The following is a 22,305-nucleotide window of genomic DNA, read 5'->3' on the forward strand; positions in this document are numbered from 1 at the left end:
GTCACATTTCTTTGAAGTACTCTGTTGAGACTGCACAGTCCCCACTCAACCATAAAACATTGGGCAGCTCAGTTATTACAGTTCACTTATGTTTATTCTGTGCCTCAAAGGAGCAGAACGAACAGTGAGAGCTGGATGTACCTTATTGTTGTCTTCATAGAGCATAATAACAATCTGGGTCATGTAGTTGAGTTCAGTCACTGCACTCAGATAATCCATGGCTCTCTTCCACTGCTGGTCCTTCACTTCCTGAAACATCACATGCATCCTTTAACACTTAACTGAAACCACAGTGAAAGACAACAGCTTAAAAAAGTGTTTTTGTTCTCTCTTTTACATTTTTTGCATTTGTACTTCTGCTCTAGTTTCTGTACTTCTTTACTCTTGTGAAAAAGAAGTAAACATTAGCATACAGTACATTTAAAAAGAGTACTTTTATGGAAAATTCATATTAAAGGCACAATATGTAATTTTTCGCCGCTAGAGGGCGCGTAATCAAAACAAACAAAGAAACAAAGGCATAGTTTGATGACACCGTGACTGAGTGTGGAATCATGGGAGTTGTCGTCTTCATCCCCACAGCCGAAGCAATCCGATGGGACTCGGGCAGAAATCATGGGATATTTTAATAAAAAAATCTTACATATTGTGCCTTTAAATTAACAATGTACCTTTTTTGGCCCACTTAAGTAGGACTTAAGTACATCGACATATGTAATTTCATAATTACTTTTATTGTCTTATGGCAGGGGTGTCCAATCCACTGGTCACTGTCCAGCAGAGTTTAGTTCCAACCCCAATTAAACACACATGAACCACCTAATCAAGGTCTTACTAGGCATTCTAGAAACTTCCAAGCAGGTTCTGTATGTTGAGGCAAGTTGGAGCTAAACTCTGCAGGGTAGTGGCCCTTCAGGACCGAGTTTGGACACCCCTGTCTTATAGTTACAGTGTACTGCTGAATGTACTGACAAGCATTTATGTTAAACTAAAATATACTTTAATGCCATTTTTGTTGAAACTTGTATGTCATGTATTTAAATATAGTTGTAATTACAAACCTGTAATGACAAAGTTGGAATTTATTACATTTAAAATATATTAATTTCTATTATGCTTACATCCAATAGGCCACCATAACAGAAGATGCTAAGCAGGGAATGGACATGACTCTCACTCGTGAAATACAGCCGAGTTCGGACATGCCTGCCTGGTGACAGCACTCCACGGGAATATCTGCGACACAAAGAGATAGACAAGTGTGAGCTTTCATGCTCAATAGGAGAGAGCAAATAAAAGAAAGAAAGAGATGAGATGAGAGTGACAAAACAGGGCATCTCACAGTGGATGCAGCTTGTTTACAGACTCGTCCTCATGTGTCCTCTGAAGGTCAAGCTGAATCTTCTTCACTAAAGGCAGACAGTAAGCATATGCAATATCCAACTTCTCCACCTTATTAATGCCGTACTCCTAAAAAAGTAGTTTGAAGGACAAGTTATAGTGCAGTTGAAGTAGTAAAATAACTAAAACTAAAACTTCATTAAATGTATCTACATATTTTTAAAAAATAATAAAAATGACAAAAACACAAAAAATTACTAAAACTTTAACTAAAATTAAAATGACAACAGAAAATATTAAAATAAAATCTACATCAAAATATTAACAAAAACTATAATAGTATATCAATGATACTACAATAACACAGATTATTAGTCGATAAGAGTCAATATACATTGCGTGCATAATTATTAGGCTTTACGTTGATATTCTGATCATATTTTTTTCCAAGTACATTTTACCAATTCCAAGCCACACCAATCTTAATAACTAATATTAATTTTGTATTTAATCATTTATGAGTGATATATAATTGATAAATTCTTTACCCAAGCAAAGTCTCCATGGAGACTCCATGTAGGTTGTAGTTCTGGAAAAAGGTGGCGCTGGAGACTAAATTGTTCCTGATGGTATACATTAATTATGAATTCTTTTGCAGTTAACATGTGTCTTTTCTTCTCCACCTGTTTTTTTCTAACCCTGCTGACCCAATGAGCATTTTGCTGTCCAGTGGTCATGCATTGCAAGGTTGCATTAACCTTGCAATTTCTGTATTGCATTAGTTTTGAATATTTCTAATGGGCATTTAATAATTTTTGACTTTTCAGTCTTGAGTTAAATCTTTTTTAGCTCATTTTATCAGTAAAAGAAAACCTGCCTAATAATTCTGCACACCTGATAATGAGGAGTTTTTCACTTCCAGCCTTCATGTACAATTATATATCACTTATAAATAATTAAATACAAAATTAATAGTAGTTATTAAGATGTGGTTCGGAATTGGTAAAATATGATCAGAATATCAAAGTGCCTTATAATTATGCACGCACTGTATTCTTAGAAGGGTTTAAATAAATACATTAAATTCATTTCTAGATTAAACTTTTTGTTGTGGTGTCCAAGGACTGGGTGATATGTGAAAAAATATTTAAACTGAATGTTTTTTTTTTTTTTCCAAAGAAAGTAATAGCTAGTGCTAGCCAATATAGCTGGAGAAATATCAGTATTCTAACAAACCTGTACGAGTTCACGTTTCAGAATTTCCTCACACACCTGTGGTATGACAATGTTGGCTAGTGCTCGAGAGAGCTTGAAGAGTTCCAATGTGTCCTCTAGGCCCAGAGAGCTGTTGTGCTGCACATCATACTTAACACAGTCATAAATGTCAGGAATCTTGCTGATGTCGTAGCGGCCGCTCTTCATGCGGAAGTCCCTTTCCAACTTAGACCAGCGCTGCAGCATCATCTCCAGTGTCTCACTGTGGTACAGCTGTAAATCTGAGAGAGGCAACACCAACTCATTTACTCAGATCGTTTTTTCACAGGTTTCTCTTTTTGGCCTTTTAAAGAGTGTTTTTCTCTCTCTCTTTTTTGATGTGAGCACAGAGCAATCACCTGCTGATTTGGGGTCTTCAAGTCTTTTGCGGATCTGTGAGGTGAGGCTCTGGACAAGGGTGTAGACTTGATCACACGTACAAACTGGATTCTCCACAGCCTTCATAGAGTTCACCAGAGAGCTACTGCTTGTTGGAGCCAGCTGGAGAAATAAAAGGGATTAAGTGGACACAGATGTGTTCTCATATCAAGTCAGCAGAGGGCTGAAATACACCCTTAGTTCAAAAACTGTCTGATGCTTCGATTTACCCTGTCAAAGTCTTCTTCTGTGAAGATCTCATCTTTCTGCATGATCTCATGAAGTCTAGCCTTAACTCTCTGCTGACAGCCACTGAGGGATTCGATATCGTTATCCAGCAGGCCGTTCATATTTGCACTCTTTACCATCTGGACCAGGATCGGTGTCAGTTCCCCTTCCAGTGCCAAAAGACCCTGACAACCAGACAACCAACACCAACTTAACATCCTCTGATAACTTAATATCTTTAAACCTTAGACGACCTGTATTTGTTGTGGCACAAGACCTTTGCAAAGGCAGCAGCAGTCATTTGCACCCTGCCCTCATCAGAGGCATAGATCTTGAGGTCATGCCGGTAGGTGCTGTGGAGCCTGAGCAGGCCGCAGCCTGGAAAGCCAGCATAATCCCCTACAAGTGAACAAGAACACAAGACAGATGAACACTTGATGAGACTAAATAACCATATAAAACTATAAAACTGAGGCAATCAACCCTGTTCCTGGAAACCCACTGTCTTGCTGGGTTTAGCTCCAAACCTAATCAAGGGCTTACTTGACAGTAAGAGGCATGTGTGTTGGAGCTGGAACAAAACTCTGCAAGAAGGTGTCTGTAGGAGCAGGGTGGAACAAACCGATATAGGGTAGGTTAACATGTCCAAGTTAATGTGTCCAAAAGGCTAACAAGTCCAACGACTGAAAATGTAATCATAACATAAGTGCAAATGGGTATATTTTGCTCTCAAATCTCATTCATCCCTGTGTTCAATTTGAATTTGGCAACTTCAGTCACAAAACCAATCGGTAAGTAAAACATGACCGCAAATAAAATTTGCGAGATAAGGACGAGCCGAAGTTTATCCGTGAACAACAGCTAAAATGTAAGTCTGATCTTTACACAAATGTATCAGAAGACAATACAGACATATGAACAATATATTTTTAAAATTCTGCACAGAAAAGAAGAGGCAGAAATTATAACCAAAAACAAACAAGAAAGACGGAAGTGAATAATATGAAGACTGCTGAATAGGCACAGGGTTTTATCCCAAATTTGGGTAACACTTCATACAACCTTACATTTAATATATCTCAAGGACATGGAGAAAAAATATTATATTATAATAAATACTTCATAGATCTTATATTTATTATATTACAATAAGTAATTCATAGAGTGCTGCAGGGATGACGTATTTTTGTAGGCAAATCCGGAAGTGAACAAAAAGCCAATAGCATTTTTCCAGAAGAAAAAAGCTAAAACTTTGAGCATCACCACCATGAATCTTCTAAAGACTCCTTCCATTTTTTATTGAAATCTACAAGTTGGAAAGTGTGAGCTAGAATAACTTGCAAGAGTGCAAATATAAACACAACAAGATTGTAGAAGCGGACTAGTGAGTAAATGAGTTTTCCTGTTTGGCATGATGATGTTTAATGTCCCCATCAGCCTCTGTAGTCCCAATTAGACAATTCTTTAGCCTAACTGCCTTTTTCAAGACAAAAAGTTAAAATCCACAAGTGGGTATTATGTATTTTGTTGTAGAAATAAATTGTGAAAATATCTTGAGCTTCTGTTAACCACAGACATTTAATGAGAAGCCCATTAAAAAAAACAAAAAAAAAACGTTACCCTCAGGACAATGGAACCGTATGTACAGAAATGCTAATTCGTTTCCGGGCTTTAGGACTCATTCCAACAGCACTCTATGCACCTGTATTGTATTAGTCACTCTTAGTCAGTTATTTAACTATGATTCATATATTCATATTTAAAAGTTCGCCAACTACTGATTTATTAAACATTATATAATGCTTGTAGATAATTAAAGAACATTATTACAATGTCAATATTGTGTCACATCATTAATCTGAATGTGTTACTCAATCACTTTTAGATGTAATGTTTACAAGAGCGGGTTGTATTAGAATGGTGTAAGGAGGAGCTTAAAGCATGAGATTTGTGAACTCTAGATGTTCTTCTTCATGAGTTTCTGAGTCCACTAATGTGTGAAATAGGAAACAACCAATGACGAATGCGTGTCCATAATCTTAAAAGACTAACAGACAGGAGACTACCTTGACCTCCAGGATACATGCATCGAAAAGCCCTGCCGAGTTCTTCAGCCTGAACTCTGCCAGCTGGAGTCAGCTCTCCTCCCCACTTCAGCACCAGCAGTATAGAGGGGCCCTCCTTACGAGTATCTGCACACAACACACACAGCGGCACCATCATGCACGATATGATTGAAGCCAAAGGGGACACGTTTCCCAATCAGCAATCCTTATACCTTCCTCCTCACTGGATGTTTTGGGTTGTCCACGAGGAAGATATGTTAGCTGCACTTTCCTATTGATTCCAGAGAAATGGCCATACCTGAAAAAAGAAGACAGAGACCAGAGTTTAAAAAGGCTGTATCCTTCAGACTTAAAAGAAGTTTACCCTCCACCTCACTGTTTTTTTCTGACGTCTATATTAACATATAGCCACAAGGACATGTCAGATCAGCTGCTCTGAAATCCATCCAGCGAATCTGCGCTATTCCTAAATGAGTGATGCTTGACAAGGGTTGTGAAAGGGGACACTGCGATTTCATTGTCACAGGACGAATCTTACTACTGACAATCTAAAAATACTGCATGTTGGAAATATCACTGAATATAGTGCTCATATATAACATCCATCAACTGAATCTCCTTTAAGACATGTTACAGATGTCTCCTTTGACACACTAAAAACAATATTGTATTTTTTTGTTGTTTTTCTGTAAGAAAGCATCTGTTAAGATTTGTTATGGCAATTAATGTATTGTTTCATATAAAACCTCAGCCAGTAAAAATGTAAATGAGACATGATGTATCTATTTCTTTGGAAAATATGTCATGTCACAAGACTGAAAGGAGGCCACCACAGGAGACTGCAAGTGTGCCAGTTAGCATGGCCCAGTTAACGTCTTACATTAACGTACATTTCTAGAACAGTCTTTAGTTGTTCAAGCTTGGACTTCTTCTCCTCTATTTCACAGTCAGTATGCTGTCCTATATCTGCCAAAAGTGTCCTGGTAATGTCCAGGACTTCCTGTGGAAACAGCACAGCACAGATATGGAGTAGCACCACAGTTTTAACAATAAATTCAACATTTAAATTACAGGCTCACAATGCGGCCTCAGCAAACTTCCAAAGAGGCCTCAAAATGACTTAAAGTGATGCAAAACAAGACAAAACAGGTATTAACTTAACTAAAACACTAAAATATTGAGGTATTTCTTATTTAAATTTACCCCCTCAACAACTTTTGTTTCCTTGGAGTAGCCAAGATTCCCAGAGTCTTGGAGAACTTGAATATATGAGGTAGCCTAATGTTAAAAATGTGATTTGTAGACATGTAAATAATAAACTCTAAAAGACCACAGGCACTTTTATAATGAATATACATACATCAAACTACCTTAACCAGTAAATAACAAATGACTGGAAGAGTCATGTAGATACATTGGTTAAAAAGTGGGAGTTTTTTTTTTTTTTATTGCATAAACTCGGAGTGCCCATAGCTTAAAATAGGTGGACTTTGTCAATAAGGCTGAGAGTGTCTGGTTTAAATTCAACAAAACATAAAAATGAATTATAATACATAAAATTGTTACCTGCAGTTGTTTGGGTTTCTTTAGCTTCAGCTTGCCCGTTTTATACCCACCGTATTTTTCAAAAAGCTCAAAGAACCTGGAAGAAAGGAAAAAGCACTATATTTTACAATTTGGATCCATTAGTCATGCTTTAAGTGATTAAGTCTATTGAGAAGATGACAAGAACACACATGGGATTCCGCACTTCCATCTTCATCTTCTGCTTTGGCGTACGATCTCCATGACGGATCACAGCAATCACACAGCGAAGCTCCATCCTAACGGACAGAACCACAAAAAAGTCATTCTGATGCAATATCATAATTGGGTCACTTGGCATTTCTTTTAAAGAAAGACGAATCTTACTAGCATTAATTAATAGTGTACACTACTTTAATGAGTCAAAGATGTGAGTGTAGCATGTGATAAGTACATGGTCCCTGATGTAGTGGGTACAATAGGAATGTCCTCTGCCTCTGTAGGTATGGACCAGGGGATCTGGAACTGAGGAGCCAGCTCCCTCATCACAATATTTCTAAGAGAAAGAACAAGCCACACTCATCACGTGTTGTGCATTTTGTTAACTATATGTTAATCTGTTTAAATGACAAACATTTTGAATCTTTTTCTGATTATCATTAGGATTTACCCCAGGATCTTAGCACAGTCATCATAGTACTTCATGGAATTCTTCACAAAGCTAAATCCATTGACATCACACACATACGAGTGGCCATTGGCTCGGAGAAGGTCGAATCCACACACTGTTTGCTAGAGTGAAATAAGTTTTTGAGAATAAAATCAATATGAACAGGTTTAACTGAGCTGAAAGAAGAAAATGCCTTAAACTCTGAAGCCCGGAAAATGTAATCTATCAGAAACATTTTCATTCTGTACTTCTGTTTCAAGAAACCAAGAAACGAACAGCCCATCTGACCTTGAATGCCAGACACACTTTACGGGCCACAAGCTTCTCCATGGCAGTGAGCATGACTGGGTAGCGGATTTCTTTGCCTTCACTGTCCCGCTCAACTTTCCCGTCAAGAGCAGGGGACTTACGAGCCTCTGCGTGAGCGTAATCTGGCCCTACTGTATACACCTGTAACAAAACAAACATGCACAAAAGCAAAAAATAACATTTTCATTTTATGTTCAAAGGAGAGCTGTAAACAAAAAAGGACAAAGACATTTTACAAATAGCATAATTTTCCAGGGAAACAGCATAACAAGATGAATGAGAACTAATTCTAAGACACCAACCTGTCTGAGAAATGTTGCTGCACCTCTAAAAACAGCTAATTTACAATTGAACAAAAAAAAACAAAACTTTGCTCTACATAGATCAAGAGAAACAGGGTAATGCAATCCCTGGGTAAAGAAGATGCTAAATTATTTAGTACCTTCACATCTGTGCCATCAGTTGGCATGAACTCTTCATAGATATAGGAGCCAGTTTTCCTCACACTACTCTCTGGAGAGTAAACACTACTTCTGCTCCCAATCTGAAACCGAGACACATCCACACTCAAATAATTTGCTTAACATTGTGCATTATGTGCAGAATTCAGTTTTGTATACAGTTTTGTTAACAAACTATAATTCATTTCACTGTAGGCAGTGCTAGGAAGTTACTATGAAACATGAAACCATTTGTGGACCACAAAACCAGTCAAAAAAGCTTTCCATCGATGTATGGTTTGTTAGGATAGGACAATATTTGGCTGAGATACAACTATTTGAAAATCTGGAATCTGAGGGTACAAAAAAAATCTAAATATTGAGAAAATCGCCTTTAAAGTTGTCCAAATGAAGTTCTTAGCAATGCATATTACTAATCAAAAATTAAGTTTTAATATATTTACAGTAGGAAATTTACAAAATATCTTTATGGAACATGATCTTTACTTAATATCCTAATGATTTTTGGCATAAAAGAAAAATCTATAATTTTGACCCACACAATGTATTTTTGGCTATTGCTACAAATATACCCCAGCGACTTAAGACTGCTTTTGTGGTCCAGGGTCACATTTAAGCTAGAAAACATTAAGCATTACAATTAAGGTAATAGCACCAAACACAAACACATACATTTATATTAATACAGCTAATACAAATTAAAATCCACCCTAATTTATGTAACTGAATCAAATACACAGTGATAAACAACCAAATTTAAAGCTGCAAAGTGTAATTGCTGTGACACTAGTGTTACCAAATGGAATATTTTGCAAAAGTTTCATGAACACTATCCCTATCTGCTATTGGTCGAACAAACCTGCTCTGCCCCAAAATCACAGCATTGGTTGTGCCAGTGTGTCAGGATGGTCGAGATGCTCAAAAAACAAAGCAAAGTTCTAGCCACACTGTTACACTTTTCAGGGAGTTAACATACAGATGGCTTACTCAACTGACTCAGCAACTGTTATTGTATTTTTAAAAATCCAAAGAAAAAAAAAGACACTTCAGCTTTGTTGCGACATAATAGAAGATGCAAAATTCGGAGACAACATAGAGCATGAGTGCTGCAGGGACGATGGATGTAATTTATTAGGTCAACCCATGAATTAGCAATACCTGGTTGCCGCAACAAAAAGCCATTGGCTTTTCCATTGGCTTTCGAAATTAGATAGTTAAATAGATAGATTAGAAAATAAGCTTTGTGGCCAGCAAAAGTTTATGCTTCTTACATGTTTTCTGATGTGATGTTTTGTGAAGATATTTCCAAAAAAAAAAAAACACTTCATGAATATTTTTTGAAGCCTAAATACAATCAACAGAAGTAAAAAGCTACAGGTAGGATATACTGTAAATGAACTACACCATGGTCACATGACTTTTTTCAAAATCTATAAGTTGGAAAAAGTTTGACTTATAGTAGCAATAGCAGAATAGTTAGGAAGATGACAAACAAAGTGAGGATGTAAATGTTGTGGACTAATGAGCAGATGACTTTTAATGTCCAAGACAACCTCTGTAGTCCCATTTAGCCACAGACCTTTTTTTTCAGGCATTCAAATGACCTACTGACTTTGGGTCGATGGAACAGGAAGTTCAAAAATGCAAACCTGTTTCCCGGTTTTAGGACTTTCCTGCAGCACTCGATAACTCTGGTTGGTAAATCAAATGTTTTAATGAATGAATGAACTACTAAAACAAGACTTCATGTTAGTAGTATTCCAAACACTGACTAAATACACTGATAAACTCTGCAATTATGTCCATTTTTAACAGCTGACAGGGAATGCCAAAAGAAAATGTCAGCATGCTCTTCTTCGTGTCTGTTTCGACCATTCCCAACAACAAATTATGTGCCTGTGTGACTGAGAGGGATTCAATTCAAGCTCTATGGCATAGATAACAGGAAGTCATTGCTAAAAGACCTTTCTAAAGAGACGCTGGCTGCCTCCTCCAGCTGAAGTTGGGTAGTAGATGTACACATTATGGTCCTCAGCAGAAACTGGCTTCTCTACAAACGGTTTTAGAAAGACTTCGCCGTTAACTTCAACTTGGTCTTCTCCCTCAACCAGGTTACACTCTATGACAAAACACAAGAAGGAAAGGCCAATCAAAACAGTATTACAGTGAAGAGAAACAATATCTGAGCAGATACGAAGATAACACAGTCATCATCTGAGATATGACCATTATGTGGAATTATAACTGGGTAAATATAGCACTTTGATTGTTATTTGTTTAGAGTGGGATAAATTTACTCAGGTCCTCAGGGAACTGTCATAGCTGCCAAGAACATAATGGCTCATTGGATTCAAGACGGTCACATCACAGGCCTCAGAGCAATACTTGTATCTTTGGCCTGTAAAACACTTGAAATTGCTCTAGGTGAGGGGCTACATTTACTCAGAGACTAAAATAAATCAGAGCAGAGACAAAGCAGGACACTTTGCTAAGATTAAGGTTTCTACTTCACTATTGGATGACGAGGAAATAAGCAATTAAACAACAAAAGGAAGCTCTATAAAAACATATCAGGAAAAATATCAAAAATAATGTTTGTATATTTGAAAACAGCTTTGACTGACCATCAGGCTTGTCAGGGTCGCGGTTTAACACAGCATAGCGTGGCAGATCTATCCCCTCCTCCTGCAGGATACGATATACTTCCCTCCTAAAATATGATTAAAAAAATTACAGAAAAGCTTTATTCAGGTATCATACAGGATGCTGAAATGTATGTAAATATGAGAGATAATATGCAAAACTGTGGTTGAAGAATATGCTAATACCTATCCTGTATGTAATACTGCATATTAAGATCATTGATGAGCAGCGGGTTGCGGAGTTTTACGTAACTCACTGCCTTATCCAAGGGGAAACCTAATTCAAGAGAAAATATTAATATTGGTAAATCGGTCATTATAATATAAAAATGACTTGCCAAAGACACAACACACCGGTAAATAAATTTGTAAACTGCTTATCAGGCATATTTGCACACCAAAGGACAAATTCATTGTTTGGCATATTTTCACAGGCAAAAATCCAGTCATTTCGATAGGAATCCATGCGACTGGGAACTTCATCTGAGGGCAAAATGCAGACTGCAGATTACAAAAAATTGCAGAAATGTTGCCTGTACCTTCATTGTGTCTCATTAGACTAGTTAATGATGTAGGAATGCTTGGTAAATGAACATGAGATCCCTTCCATAAAGCTGCTTCTTGATTTTATTGACTTATTTTACGGTTAAGACTTCGATGGAGAAACCCGATCTACAAGCAGCTCAAAAGGACACAAGCACATGACAAACCTTTAGAGTGAAATGAGATCAGGCAGTCACAGAGTGGCCACTTCTCCACCGGCTCATTGAGTATGGCGTCCTCTGGAAAGATGACCACTGTGAGGTACTCAAACTTGCAAAGACGCTCCAAGATCTGAGTCATGGGTTTGGACTTGGATTTTTTCATCATACAGCAAATCCCCACCACGATCTGACGCTCTGGAGGCTTAAGAGAAAAAGCAAGAATTTAAATAAGACATATCGGTATCTACCTAAACATGTCAAACTCAGCAGCAAGACTGCATATGAGTGGCCATACTTATGTGTACAGATGTTGAAAAGAACACTTCAGGGGTTTTCAAAAATTTCTGGAGAATCCCAGGAACGACCTGAGACATACTGCATTACGAAAACAGCCCTGAATTATATCAAAATCTAAAATATTAAAAAGGTTAAGCCAAGGCATTGTTTATTTTTTTAAATCAGGCTGTTTGACATTCCAAGTGTATTGATTAACTCTCTGTAATTGCATGGACATGAAGCACTTTTGATGACTGCATTACTGTTGCACAGCACTTCGCCACTGGACATTTTCAAATTAGTAATGATTTGTGATAAAAAAGTCAAAGGAAGTAGTTGTACACTACTATTCAAAAGTACAATTTTCTTGTTTAGGAAATTAATACTTTCATTTAGTAAGGATGCATTAAATTGATTAAAAGTGAGAGTAAATACATTTATAATGTTACAAAAGATTTCTATGTTAAATTAATGCTGTTCTTTTAAACTTTCAATTCTTCAAAGAATCCTGAAAAAACAACAATTTCTACAAAAATATTAAGCAGCACAACTGTTTTCAATATTGATAATAATAAGAAATGTTTCTTGAGCACCGAATCAGCATATTAGAATGATTTCTGAAGGATCATGTGACACTGAAGACTGGAGTAATGGCTGCTAAAAAACTTTTTTTTATATGCTTCTGTTCTCTAACGACTAAATCTCCAAGTTTTTGAAGGACTTTGTGCAAAATCCCTCTATTAGACCAGACACTCAATCAAACTGCACACCATTCATACCGAGTCATCCTCCAGGTCGTCTTCGTACAGCTCCATGTCTGTCCTCATGCTGGCGTAGTCGTCCAGGCCTTCGCTCTCATCCTCCGCGCAGCCCACGAAGAATCTGGGAGCGCCGCACTGGCTCTCGCCGGGGCTGCTGGGCTCTGACATTACAGTCCACAGCGGCAGCGACCCTCTGCTTCCTGCCGCGCCATCTCACACTAACACAGAGAGCTGGAGGGGCACGCGGCCAGACCAGCTCCGTACCCAGCCTGCAGGAGCAGCGGTGGGTCACTGGCGAAGCGTGTGAATGTGAGTTAGCGAGGTAGAGGAGAGGCTGAATGAGGCCTGCCAAAGTGCAGGTAAATAGTTATTGGGAAGGATGTAAAGTGATGGACTGATAACACAAGTTCATTCTTCCTAGGGTTGATGTTTTTCAGTTTATATGAGAGAGGATCTTTCTCCAGGTGTCTTAACAAGATCCTCAAAGAGTGAATTGAAGGATGAAAAAAGCATTTTCTTTCCTACAAAAACAAACAAACATGCTTAATCAATAAGTGATCCAATCGGTCAGTGCACACATTGTGATCTCTGTGTCAGGACTTATGTTTGTTTTAGCTTAAAAGGCATTGGGTGACGGTCACTGTCACTGACTAGTCCTTGTACAATTTATACTAAAATTAATTTACACTAACACAAAATGAAGAATCTGTCATCAATTATTCACCCTGATGTCATTCAAAACCCATGAGCCTTTCATTCATCTTCGAAACACAAATGAAGATGTTTTTAATGAAACCTTAGATTTCTGTCCCTCCACAGCAAGTCCATTCCACCAAAGGTTTGATGCTTCAGAAAGTTCATAAAGACATCATAAATGTAATCCATATGAATTGAGCGGCTTAATACAAGTCTTCTGATCACTTTATATGATGAACAGATTTTATATGATGAACAAATTAGGCTTTTATTCACATATAAACATTGATCAATGCACATACATAGAGCACATCAAATATGGTAAACAGAAACTTAAATTAAGGGTGAGTGATATTGCAAAAATCTTTCTTTTTTTCCCAGGCAGGATCACAATCCACAATCTTCTCACAATTCTTTTTCAACTATTTTGTAAGTTACAGAACAGTACAGCGACTACAGACAAACTAACTTCCCTAATTTCCCAAATTCATTTCCCTAAAAGATGCAAATTACAAACAATAGAATGAATACAATGTACAAAAAAGTGCCTTAAATTGTTCAAGTACAGTAGGTCTATTTAACAGTAGCATTCAAGTAAGAAATACCACAGAAATTGAATGTCAAATGTAACAATGAAACACTACATACAGTATTCACTGTATGAATTAAATATAAAGTCATTTGTACAAAAACTACAAAAGATTTTCAGTCAAGAGCAGTGAGTGACATTTTCTGTCTTGTGATTTACATTAAGGACACACAGCAGCATTATATATATTAAGCTGCTGTCATCTTAAGACCTAATGCATGGATCAATGTGTTGTGCCTAGTTGTTCTAAGTTCAGTGTTTAATGGGGCTTATTGCTTTAATATTGCTCAGTCCTAGCTCAAATGTGCTTGACATGCAAGAGCCAAGGTGGTTTGTGCTTGTATTTGTGTGGCATGCAAGTATGGTTGAGCCTCCACGAGAACCAACGTGGTTCAAGCAAAAAGTTTCCTGTGGCTTTCCAATTAACCAGGGCACAGTGGTAAGTTGTTGGATGTGCACTGACCATTGTTTTTATGTGAGTAAAAAGGCTAAATTAAATCTGTTTATTATATAAAGCGGTTGTTTGTTGGACTTGGATTAAACAGCTCAGTTCATATGGATTACTTTCATGATGTCTTTATGAATTTTAATTTGTGTTTCGAAGATAAGTAAAAGTCTTTTGGATTTCGAACGACATAATGGTGAGTAACTGATGATAGAATTTACATTTTTTGGGTGAACTATCCCTTAGACTGTTTCGAATATCAGCACAGCTGCGATTCAGCTTCAGGTGGAGTTATGTGGGTTATCATGGCTGTGCTAATATCTGTCTATTTCCTAATAATGTATTTATTAATATTTATTATTATCTGTGTGTTTATTTAGTTTTTCACTGCTTTGTGACACCCAAAGTTTGATGCTTTGGTTTCTCATGACACTATTTTCATTGGCAGAAAAGAAATGTATGAGCTAACTAGCCTTTTTTGAAAACTTAAAACAACAGCATTTCTGCTTCTGTCATTTTGCTTAATTATCATGCTGGCACATGTTACAGCTCCTGCCTTCACGTCAGCAAATTCTCCAGTCCAGACTAACCACAGAGCTCTGTTCTCAGAGATTGAAAATACATTTGTGCCACTGTAACCAACCACACTGCAAAATCAACCCTTCACATCAGCTAACTCACAAACATATACACTGAATTATATAAAATGACCTTCACTTAGGTTATAGTTTCTGTTTAGTCTCTAAACAAGACGAATCAGCCCCTGGCTCTCATACTATTGCTTTCAAGTCTTTTTTTTTTTTTTATATAAATCAACCAACACAATGAAGGTGGTAGCAAGCCTGAACAGTTTAATTATCCTGTAAAATAATTAGATTTAAGCCTGAGAAACCTCATATCAAGAATACAAGACTGAGAAGAACAGTTTTAAATCTAGATTGTAACACTGTAAGCCCCAAACTATAAGCGTTCACTTTTCCAAAGACATTTATCAGAGATACTTGAAAAAAAAAATAAAAATAAAATGAAGACAAATTCTTTGAGAGCAAATAAACTGAAACAATTCAGTTATTTCCCTTTGACCACAGTTTGAATCCATTCTTAGCACAGATGTTATTTTGGGTAAAGCTGGTTCCATACTTAACTCGATTATCCTTCTGCTGCACAAAGTATTAGAAGTTCAGAAGTATTAGACGCTTAAAATCCCCTATTTACACCTGTTCAATTGCTCGAGGAACTTCTAACACAACTTGGCCATAAGCCATGCATTAGCTGTATTCTCACAGAACACGCTATATACTGTCTATGCAACTATTGATAACTAAAGCTGACACGTATGTTGATCAGTTTATGAGGAAAGTCAACGTCTATGACATTTTACATTACACATAAAGCGTGTTTGACTAATGTCTAAAAACATAGTATTACACATGTGTAACTGTGACAGCACAATCTACGTATCAGGTTACTAGGCAACAGTTTTAAATCTCTATACCAATGAACACTGCACTGACTTTCCAATTATAACATGAGCAAACGAACAGAACAACACAAACAAGCCTAATGAAACCCTAAACAGTACAACGGGGAATAAATAGAATTCATTTAATTTCTTGCCGCTTTCCATTTATAAATATTTAAGAGAAGTCGTGAGGTGGTTGTGTAGGCTCGCTAGCTAGCAATACGGCTATTCGTTAGCTCAACGTAAACAAGACACTTTTCTTCAGCTATTATGAGAACTGAATGACAATGGAAGCTAATTAAACTTAGTTTGGGCAATATTAAAGCTCTTTGGTTTCATGCAAAAATACGGACATATACGGCATTTTCTAGTGATGACTTACTACGTGATATGCGAGGCGGTGTTGACTGTTTCACAGCTGTCCTCGGATTTGACAGGTTGTAAATGAAACCAAACATTACATCGGACGCAAATTAACAAGTTTTCAGCCAATGAGAGAGCAGGATTTGCTTACAGACAGCCGCGACTAACGAATGAGGCGATAACAGGGCGGGACTTACGTGGCAGCAGTGAGACTCGCTTCGCCTCAATATTTGGAGTATTAAAAAGCGCTTTCTCTTGATAAAACGGTGTAATATTTTAGATAAAAAAAAAATAATCATGATGAATTCGTGTGTAGCTGGTCAGTAAATCTAAATCAAACAGAACAACCATTTAAATTAACATCTCCAAAATAATTTTATTGCATTCACATTCATTCATGTCACGGCTATACAAATGTGCAGACATCTGCAAACATACAGTCCAATATTAAATACAACATTGTCTTAAAACAGCCAAAATGTTTTCAATGACATGACAGTTTATGTGATTATATGTTATTATTCATGATTGTGATAAAGTCAGGTTTCAAAACGAAGTGTTATTCCGCAGTAGCATGTTATTGTTGTGTCCTCCAGGTAAATGAGTCTCTTTATAACTCTGGAACAGACAGGTGTTTGTGGAGGGAGATTTCTTCAGCACGCTCTGATGGAGATAACCATTAAAGAAATCTGATGCTGACAGCCTTTTCTTGAAATTCACTGCTTTGAATCCAACCCATCCATCCTAAAAAAAATAAAAATAAAATAAAAAAGTAACGAAAGACAACATGAACTATACTGAACGCAAATTGTTACATAATGTTAACTGTGCAGCAAATGTTAAAAACAACACTGTTCTTCTGATATCAACACTGACACAATTTAGAACTGAAATATGAAATACAGCATAATATAAAGTACATCTGGTACACACATTGTTTTAGTAAACTAAAGCTAAAACCATTAAAATCATTTTTGTTGATAGAAATTAGGCTAAAATAAAATTCAAATATTTTATGAAAAACTTGAATGAAATGTTGCCTTGGCAACTAACTGAAAACTGAAATAAAAGGTTAAATAGCAATATTAAAAAATAATACAAATGAAAAGCACATTATTTCTAAAACTTAAAATAAAACTAAAATATATAAAAGCTAATGCAAAGTATTGATAAATATTATGACAGTATATCAATTCTATTACAGTGTTATACTAAAATACGGACAAAGTGAGTGCATCATAAGTGGTGCTTTCAGATTAATTTTCTATAGAAACTGGAGAGCAGAGGATTGACAGCAGATCAGAGTGAGTACTGTGATCATTAAAAAGATGGGAATAGCTGAAAGGGAAAACTTCGCTGTACACTGTGCATCCACACCAACAAAGTGGCAGGCCTCTAGCAGTTTGATTGTTATTGAGCATTTTTCATCTGTGCTAATAGACTTGTGTATGTTTTAACATTTCTTAACTCCATGTGCATACCTTGCAGCGGACGAGTAGAGTATTGGATTCTTTCTGATAATGGACAGACCCTGGCACTGAAGATAAATAAGGAGCAGCTGCAAAGAAACATGAAAGTGAGATCACTTTTTCCAGTGGACAAACGTAGTTAGGACACTTTCAGACCTGCAGATTGCAGAATGTTTGCTTTGTTCCGAAACAGGGACCTAAAACGTTACAATGTTGCATTATTTCCTTGGTTCAGTACACTTTCAGAATGCAACATTTCAGTTTACCCACAATCTGTTTTTGCAAGTCACATGTGCATAAAACTGTCCTATCTGGGATCATCCATCAAGATAAATGATTAAGATTGCAATGCACCTGTTTCAGAAAAAAAAACGGTGACATTTTTTAGATGAAGACAGTGTTTTAGATAAAGCTCTTTGGTTTTCAAGTGTGATAAGTAATTTGTGCACCCACAAAATTAAGACACTGCTGCTTTTTATGTAACACATTTCCCATTGTGAACTATGATACAGTTTGGTTCATTGGGCCATTAGCAAGGTGTGAAGATGCCCTTAGTCAATCAGTCACAGCCAATACCATAAAATCACCAACTAACCAACTCTGTTTACCTGTAAACGACACATTGCATTTGCCAACAAAGTCCAGGAGTTTGATGGGATTGTCCATCCACATTGTTTTCAAAGGAATCTGATTGAGAAAAAACAAACACTGTGTTTAATGTTGTTTAAAGCATAACTGATGTAAATGTACATTTCGTAGGATCTCTTTATTCCTACCCGAGATCCAATAGCTCGAAACAATCGATCAATGTAGTCACAGCTGTGCTCTTCCCATATTATCCAGGCCATTCTAGAACTGATTTTAGGTGCTGAAGGCAGTAATGTAGATGTTGTATTAAATGTAGTTCATCTGTTTTTACATTATTCTCACTTCAGTGCTTCATTTCTTCAGAATTTGCTGACTCTTGTGTTTTGGTCATTACCTAAAGAACACACTTACCAAATGATGCTCCCTCCTTAGGCTGCTCTTTTCTGCTTGCTATCCTTTCTGGTAGATGTTTTAGAGTGTCCATCAACTGTTGATTTAACAATGAGACAGAAGTTTTAAAACAACTCAAGTGAATTAAGCTTTTGATTTCATGCCAGATAGTGTTAACGTGTAGTGCATAAGCAAATCCATTGACAATTAATTTATAAATACATTAATCGTTCCTGTAGCTCAAAGTGTTGCTGTAATATTATGGAGTATTACTGTAGTTCAAACAGTAGAGCATGGCACTAGCAACACCAAGGTCATGGGTTTGTTTTTAAGGGAACGCAAGAATCGAGGAAGTGTATTTCATGAATGCAATGTACATTACCATTCAAAAGTTCAAGAAGATTTTTAAATGCTTTTGAAAAAAGTCTCTTTTGCTTGCCAAGATTGCATTTTTTATTTAAAAGAAAAAAAATACAGTAAAAACAGTAATATTGTGAAATATTATTACAATTTAAAATGACTTTTCTATTTTAATATATTTTTAAAAATATTATCATTCCTGTGATGGCAAAGCTGAATTTTCCGCAGTCATTACTCCACTCTTCAGTGACTCATGATCCTTCAGGAATCCTACTAATATGCTGATTTGGTTTTCCAGAAACATTTATTATTATTATCAATGTTGAAAACAGGGGCCCGTTCTTCGTACGTTGCTAACTCAGTTAGCTGGATTTGATTGTTGATGATTTGGCATGATCTTGGATTGGTTGGTTCTTCGAAGCTCATCCCGGAGTTGCTGTCATAGCAACAGGTCCGTAAGATTAAACCTGCTCAGGAGCAGGAGCTTATTTTATGTAAACAGGAATAGATCGCATCTTTTCAAGCAGAGTTGACACTTAAAATCTGTCCCAGCCACTGCTACTTTATTACAAGACTACCCTACTGATCCAGGAACAATAATTTAAAACAATAATCATTTAAAAATTAATTGAAAATATATATATAATAAGGTTGTGCAGTCTATAATACTATAGACACAGCCAGTTTTACTCATTGAAAGATTTATTCATGATAAAATAATTACTTTATAATTGTTACAGTTAATCTGAGTCGTGCATTAATTTGAGTGGTGACAGATATTATGGGAGTGGCTTGATGGAGCGCAGGAGATGCAGATAACTTGATCTTGACCCTTAAGAAACTTTAATTAATGCTGTCACGTAACAAATCGCATTTCAAAGATAAAATTAAATGAACTGCGAATTACAACATTGAAATAAAAATTTAAAGCGTGTACAAATACTAGAAATCGTGAATTTAAATAACTGGGAATCATGTAAAAAATTAAAATAAAATAAAAACAGTGCACATTTCATTTATCTATTATAACATTTATGTAGTTTTGTTCGCTTGGCTGTGTCCTTATAAAAGTCCAGAAATTTGTCACGTTTTTCGTCAGGCGTCTTTTTTAATTATATGATGTCATTACGTTGCTGTCTTGCCGCCAGCCAATCGCTGCATTGCTGATCGTGGTTTCGAGTATCGATACATAACCCCTTTTAAACCAACCCATGAACGCGCAATTATCTCAGATAACTCAATCCAGCCAGACTGAACATCAACAACAGGTGCATTCGAAGAACCGAATTAGCCAGATCCTGATTAGCGCGATGATATCATCTTGGATGTGACATTTCATCTCGGATGTAATAAGCGACGTACGAAGAACGGGCCCTTAATATTATTGTGGAAATGTATACTTTTTTTCATGATTTTTTGATGAAGAGAAAGTTCAGAATAGCATTTATCGAGAAAAAAAAAGTTAACGGTATAAATGTCTTTACTGTCACTTTTGTACAATTTATTGTGTCTGCTCAGTAGAAGTATTATTTTCTATTATTTTCTTTTTTTAAATCTTACTGCACCCAACTTTTGAACAGAAGTGTCTTTGCTTAAAAGTTTCTACTAAATGTATAAATGATAAGGAATCACCATAGGCTAAAATGTAAAAAAAAAAAAAATCACCCAGAATTTCTACAAATGATATACACAAGAAACTTTTGATTACAGGTGTAAAATATGTTAAGAGGAGGGGGTAAGTTACCATTTTTGAACCCACAACTGCTAAAGTGGCCCCGAGCTCATCAGCAGCGCAGTTCTTTGGAACCTCGTACAGCTCTTGCTGAAGAATGGGGCCCACATCAAATCTACAATATAAAATACAAACCATAAAAATAAAAGACTTGATAATTGAAAGAGAATTACACAGAAATATCTTTCATGTGACTTTCATATTGATCCTGCCATTAACATTTAATTTACCTTTTAGGTCTTATTTGCATGATAGTCACTCCTGTGACACTGTCACCATGTAGAATCGTATGAAAGATTGGAGCAGGACCCCGCCAGCGTGGCAACAGACTAGGGTGCACATTCAGGATCCCGCTGAGAGACAAAAAAACAAACAAATTACGGTCTATAATGGGCTGAGGGCATGTTAAAACATTTCAAAAAGCACACAATGACTACAGACACAAATGGTACAGGACCCATACAGTCATTGCATTAGTCATGCTTTTCCCTGAATTCTAATTACTTACTATGGCATTTTGTTGATGATGTTCTCCTTGATTAAACAGCCAAATGACACCACCACACCAACATCAAACTGTGCACTTAAGTCCACATCTGGCCAGTGGTGAAGAGGAAGTCTGTGCTGCTCTGCATACTTTCTGACTGGAGCATCTCTGGACAGCGTCACAACCTCAAGTGAACCTATGAGTCCAGCTTTTGTGTCATCTCTACAAAATGAAAAGCAAACTAGTCGCATGAATAATGCAGTATGTTTATTAGCACAGATAGTAGTAATGCAATAACAAACTGGATATCATTACCGAGAAACATGAAGCCGTTTCAATGATTCCAATGCAAAATCATCACTTCCAAAGAACAAAACTCTCCAGGGTGATTTTGAAGCAGATTGTATTTGAGTTACAAAAGATTTATTCCTGCTTAACAGAAATAAGCCTCTTCTTTGACTGCCGTCACATTGACGAAGACGTGCGATGCAGTTGCTACAAAGTCTTTGAGACAGCAGACGTCCCTGATCTATGAATTTTAAATAGTTTAGCTTCCACATCCTTTAATGTAAGGTTTCGTGAGACACAAACTATCTTTAACAGCTAGCAAACACGAAACCGTCACTCCTCGATTAACATAAGCACGCAGTAGTCAGAGGAGTCATTCTATTATTTCACGATAACTTCAGTCGAGACAGTAGTGACATTTTTCACAATTACGCGTCCAAATTATATTCATTATACAAATCAGTTTCGCAAACCAGCAGTTGACAGTTGCAAGGTTACGGTAAAGCGTTATATGTACACACAGGAGCATGTGTGCGTCGCCATGTTAAAATTGACGTCATTTCCGCTAATGGGTTCATATAAAAGTCATATAATATACGTTCATAAATAATATTTTACAACATTTGCATAAATAAGGCCTTTTGATGTAATTAAAATGAAACAAAACACTCACACTGACTATATTTATAAAGTTGCTTTTGTTCTTTCGCGGTGTGTGTGTGTGTGTGTGTGTGTGTGTGTGTGTGTTTTTATGGAATCTTTTCAATAAATTGGTTTAGCTGACAGACTTGAATTGAGAATTTTGACTGATGAAGCGAAAAC

General features: G+C 36.6%; 2 protein-coding genes across 9 annotated transcripts in view; both read right to left on the bottom strand.

The window, feature by feature from the left end:
- LOC107701280 (inositol hexakisphosphate and diphosphoinositol-pentakisphosphate kinase 1-like) overlaps window positions 1-16,251 on the bottom strand; it is a 29,883-nt gene extending 13,632 nt beyond the window's left edge. For all 8 annotated transcript variants that reach the window (XM_016503265.1, XM_016503261.1, XM_016503263.1 and 5 more), the window contains exons 1-22: window positions 16,189-16,251; window positions 12,633-13,135; window positions 11,584-11,779; window positions 11,060-11,150; window positions 10,856-10,941; window positions 10,196-10,350; window positions 8,213-8,314; window positions 7,750-7,911; window positions 7,462-7,583; window positions 7,246-7,347; window positions 7,004-7,090; window positions 6,834-6,909; window positions 6,158-6,267; window positions 5,480-5,565; window positions 5,268-5,393; window positions 3,479-3,600; window positions 3,204-3,386; window positions 2,955-3,096; window positions 2,614-2,837; window positions 1,343-1,470; window positions 1,122-1,236; window positions 142-249 (exon numbers count right to left, since the gene is read on the bottom strand). In XM_016503265.1, coding sequence (XP_016358751.1) covers window positions 142-249; window positions 1,122-1,236; window positions 1,343-1,470; window positions 2,614-2,837; window positions 2,955-3,096; window positions 3,204-3,386; window positions 3,479-3,600; window positions 5,268-5,393; window positions 5,480-5,565; window positions 6,158-6,267; window positions 6,834-6,909; window positions 7,004-7,090; window positions 7,246-7,347; window positions 7,462-7,583; window positions 7,750-7,911; window positions 8,213-8,314; window positions 10,196-10,350; window positions 10,856-10,941; window positions 11,060-11,150; window positions 11,584-11,779; window positions 12,633-12,782 — 2,673 coding nt within the window. In that variant the 5' untranslated portion in view covers window positions 12,783-13,135; window positions 16,189-16,251. The remainder of the gene's footprint in view (window positions 1-141; window positions 250-1,121; window positions 1,237-1,342; window positions 1,471-2,613; window positions 2,838-2,954; window positions 3,097-3,203; window positions 3,387-3,478; window positions 3,601-5,267; window positions 5,394-5,479; window positions 5,566-6,157; window positions 6,268-6,833; window positions 6,910-7,003; window positions 7,091-7,245; window positions 7,348-7,461; window positions 7,584-7,749; window positions 7,912-8,212; window positions 8,315-10,195; window positions 10,351-10,855; window positions 10,942-11,059; window positions 11,151-11,583; window positions 11,780-12,632; window positions 13,136-16,188) is intronic.
- Window positions 16,252-16,531: 280 nt separating this feature from the next.
- On the bottom strand, window positions 16,532-22,032 carry LOC107701264 (methionyl-tRNA formyltransferase, mitochondrial-like). The gene is made up of 9 exons (XM_016503230.1): window positions 21,511-22,032; window positions 21,217-21,417; window positions 20,939-21,061; window positions 20,721-20,823; window positions 18,638-18,713; window positions 18,415-18,506; window positions 18,247-18,325; window positions 17,651-17,727; window positions 16,532-16,913 (listed from the first exon to the last, which is right to left on the bottom strand). The coding sequence occupies exons 1-9, from the start codon at window positions 21,753-21,755 to the stop codon at window positions 16,716-16,718; spliced, it is 1,194 nt and encodes a 397-aa protein (XP_016358716.1). The 5' UTR covers window positions 21,756-22,032; the 3' UTR covers window positions 16,532-16,715.
- Between the last annotated feature and the right edge of the window lie 273 nt (window positions 22,033-22,305).

The sequence above is a fragment of the Sinocyclocheilus anshuiensis genome, unplaced genomic scaffold, assembly GCF_001515605.1.
Source record: "Sinocyclocheilus anshuiensis isolate Anshui unplaced genomic scaffold, SAMN03320099.WGS_v1.1 scaffold1946, whole genome shotgun sequence".
In the NCBI taxonomy this organism is placed as follows: domain Eukaryota; kingdom Metazoa; phylum Chordata; class Actinopteri; order Cypriniformes; family Cyprinidae; genus Sinocyclocheilus; species Sinocyclocheilus anshuiensis.

Bases quoted from the DNA above. Each gene is read 5' to 3' on its own strand.
- LOC107701264 (XM_016503230.1), bottom strand. From the start codon at position 21,755: ATGTGGAAGCTAAACTATTTAAAATTCATAGATCAGGGACGTCTGCTG. The intron at 20,824-20,938 runs GTAAATTAAATG...TTTATATTGTAG, and splicing joins ATGCAAATAAGACCTAAAAG to ATTTGATGTGGGCCCCATTC. The intron at 18,714-20,720 runs GTAACTTACCCC...TTAAATCAACAG, and splicing joins CAGTTGTGGGTTCAAAAATG to TTGATGGACACTCTAAAACA.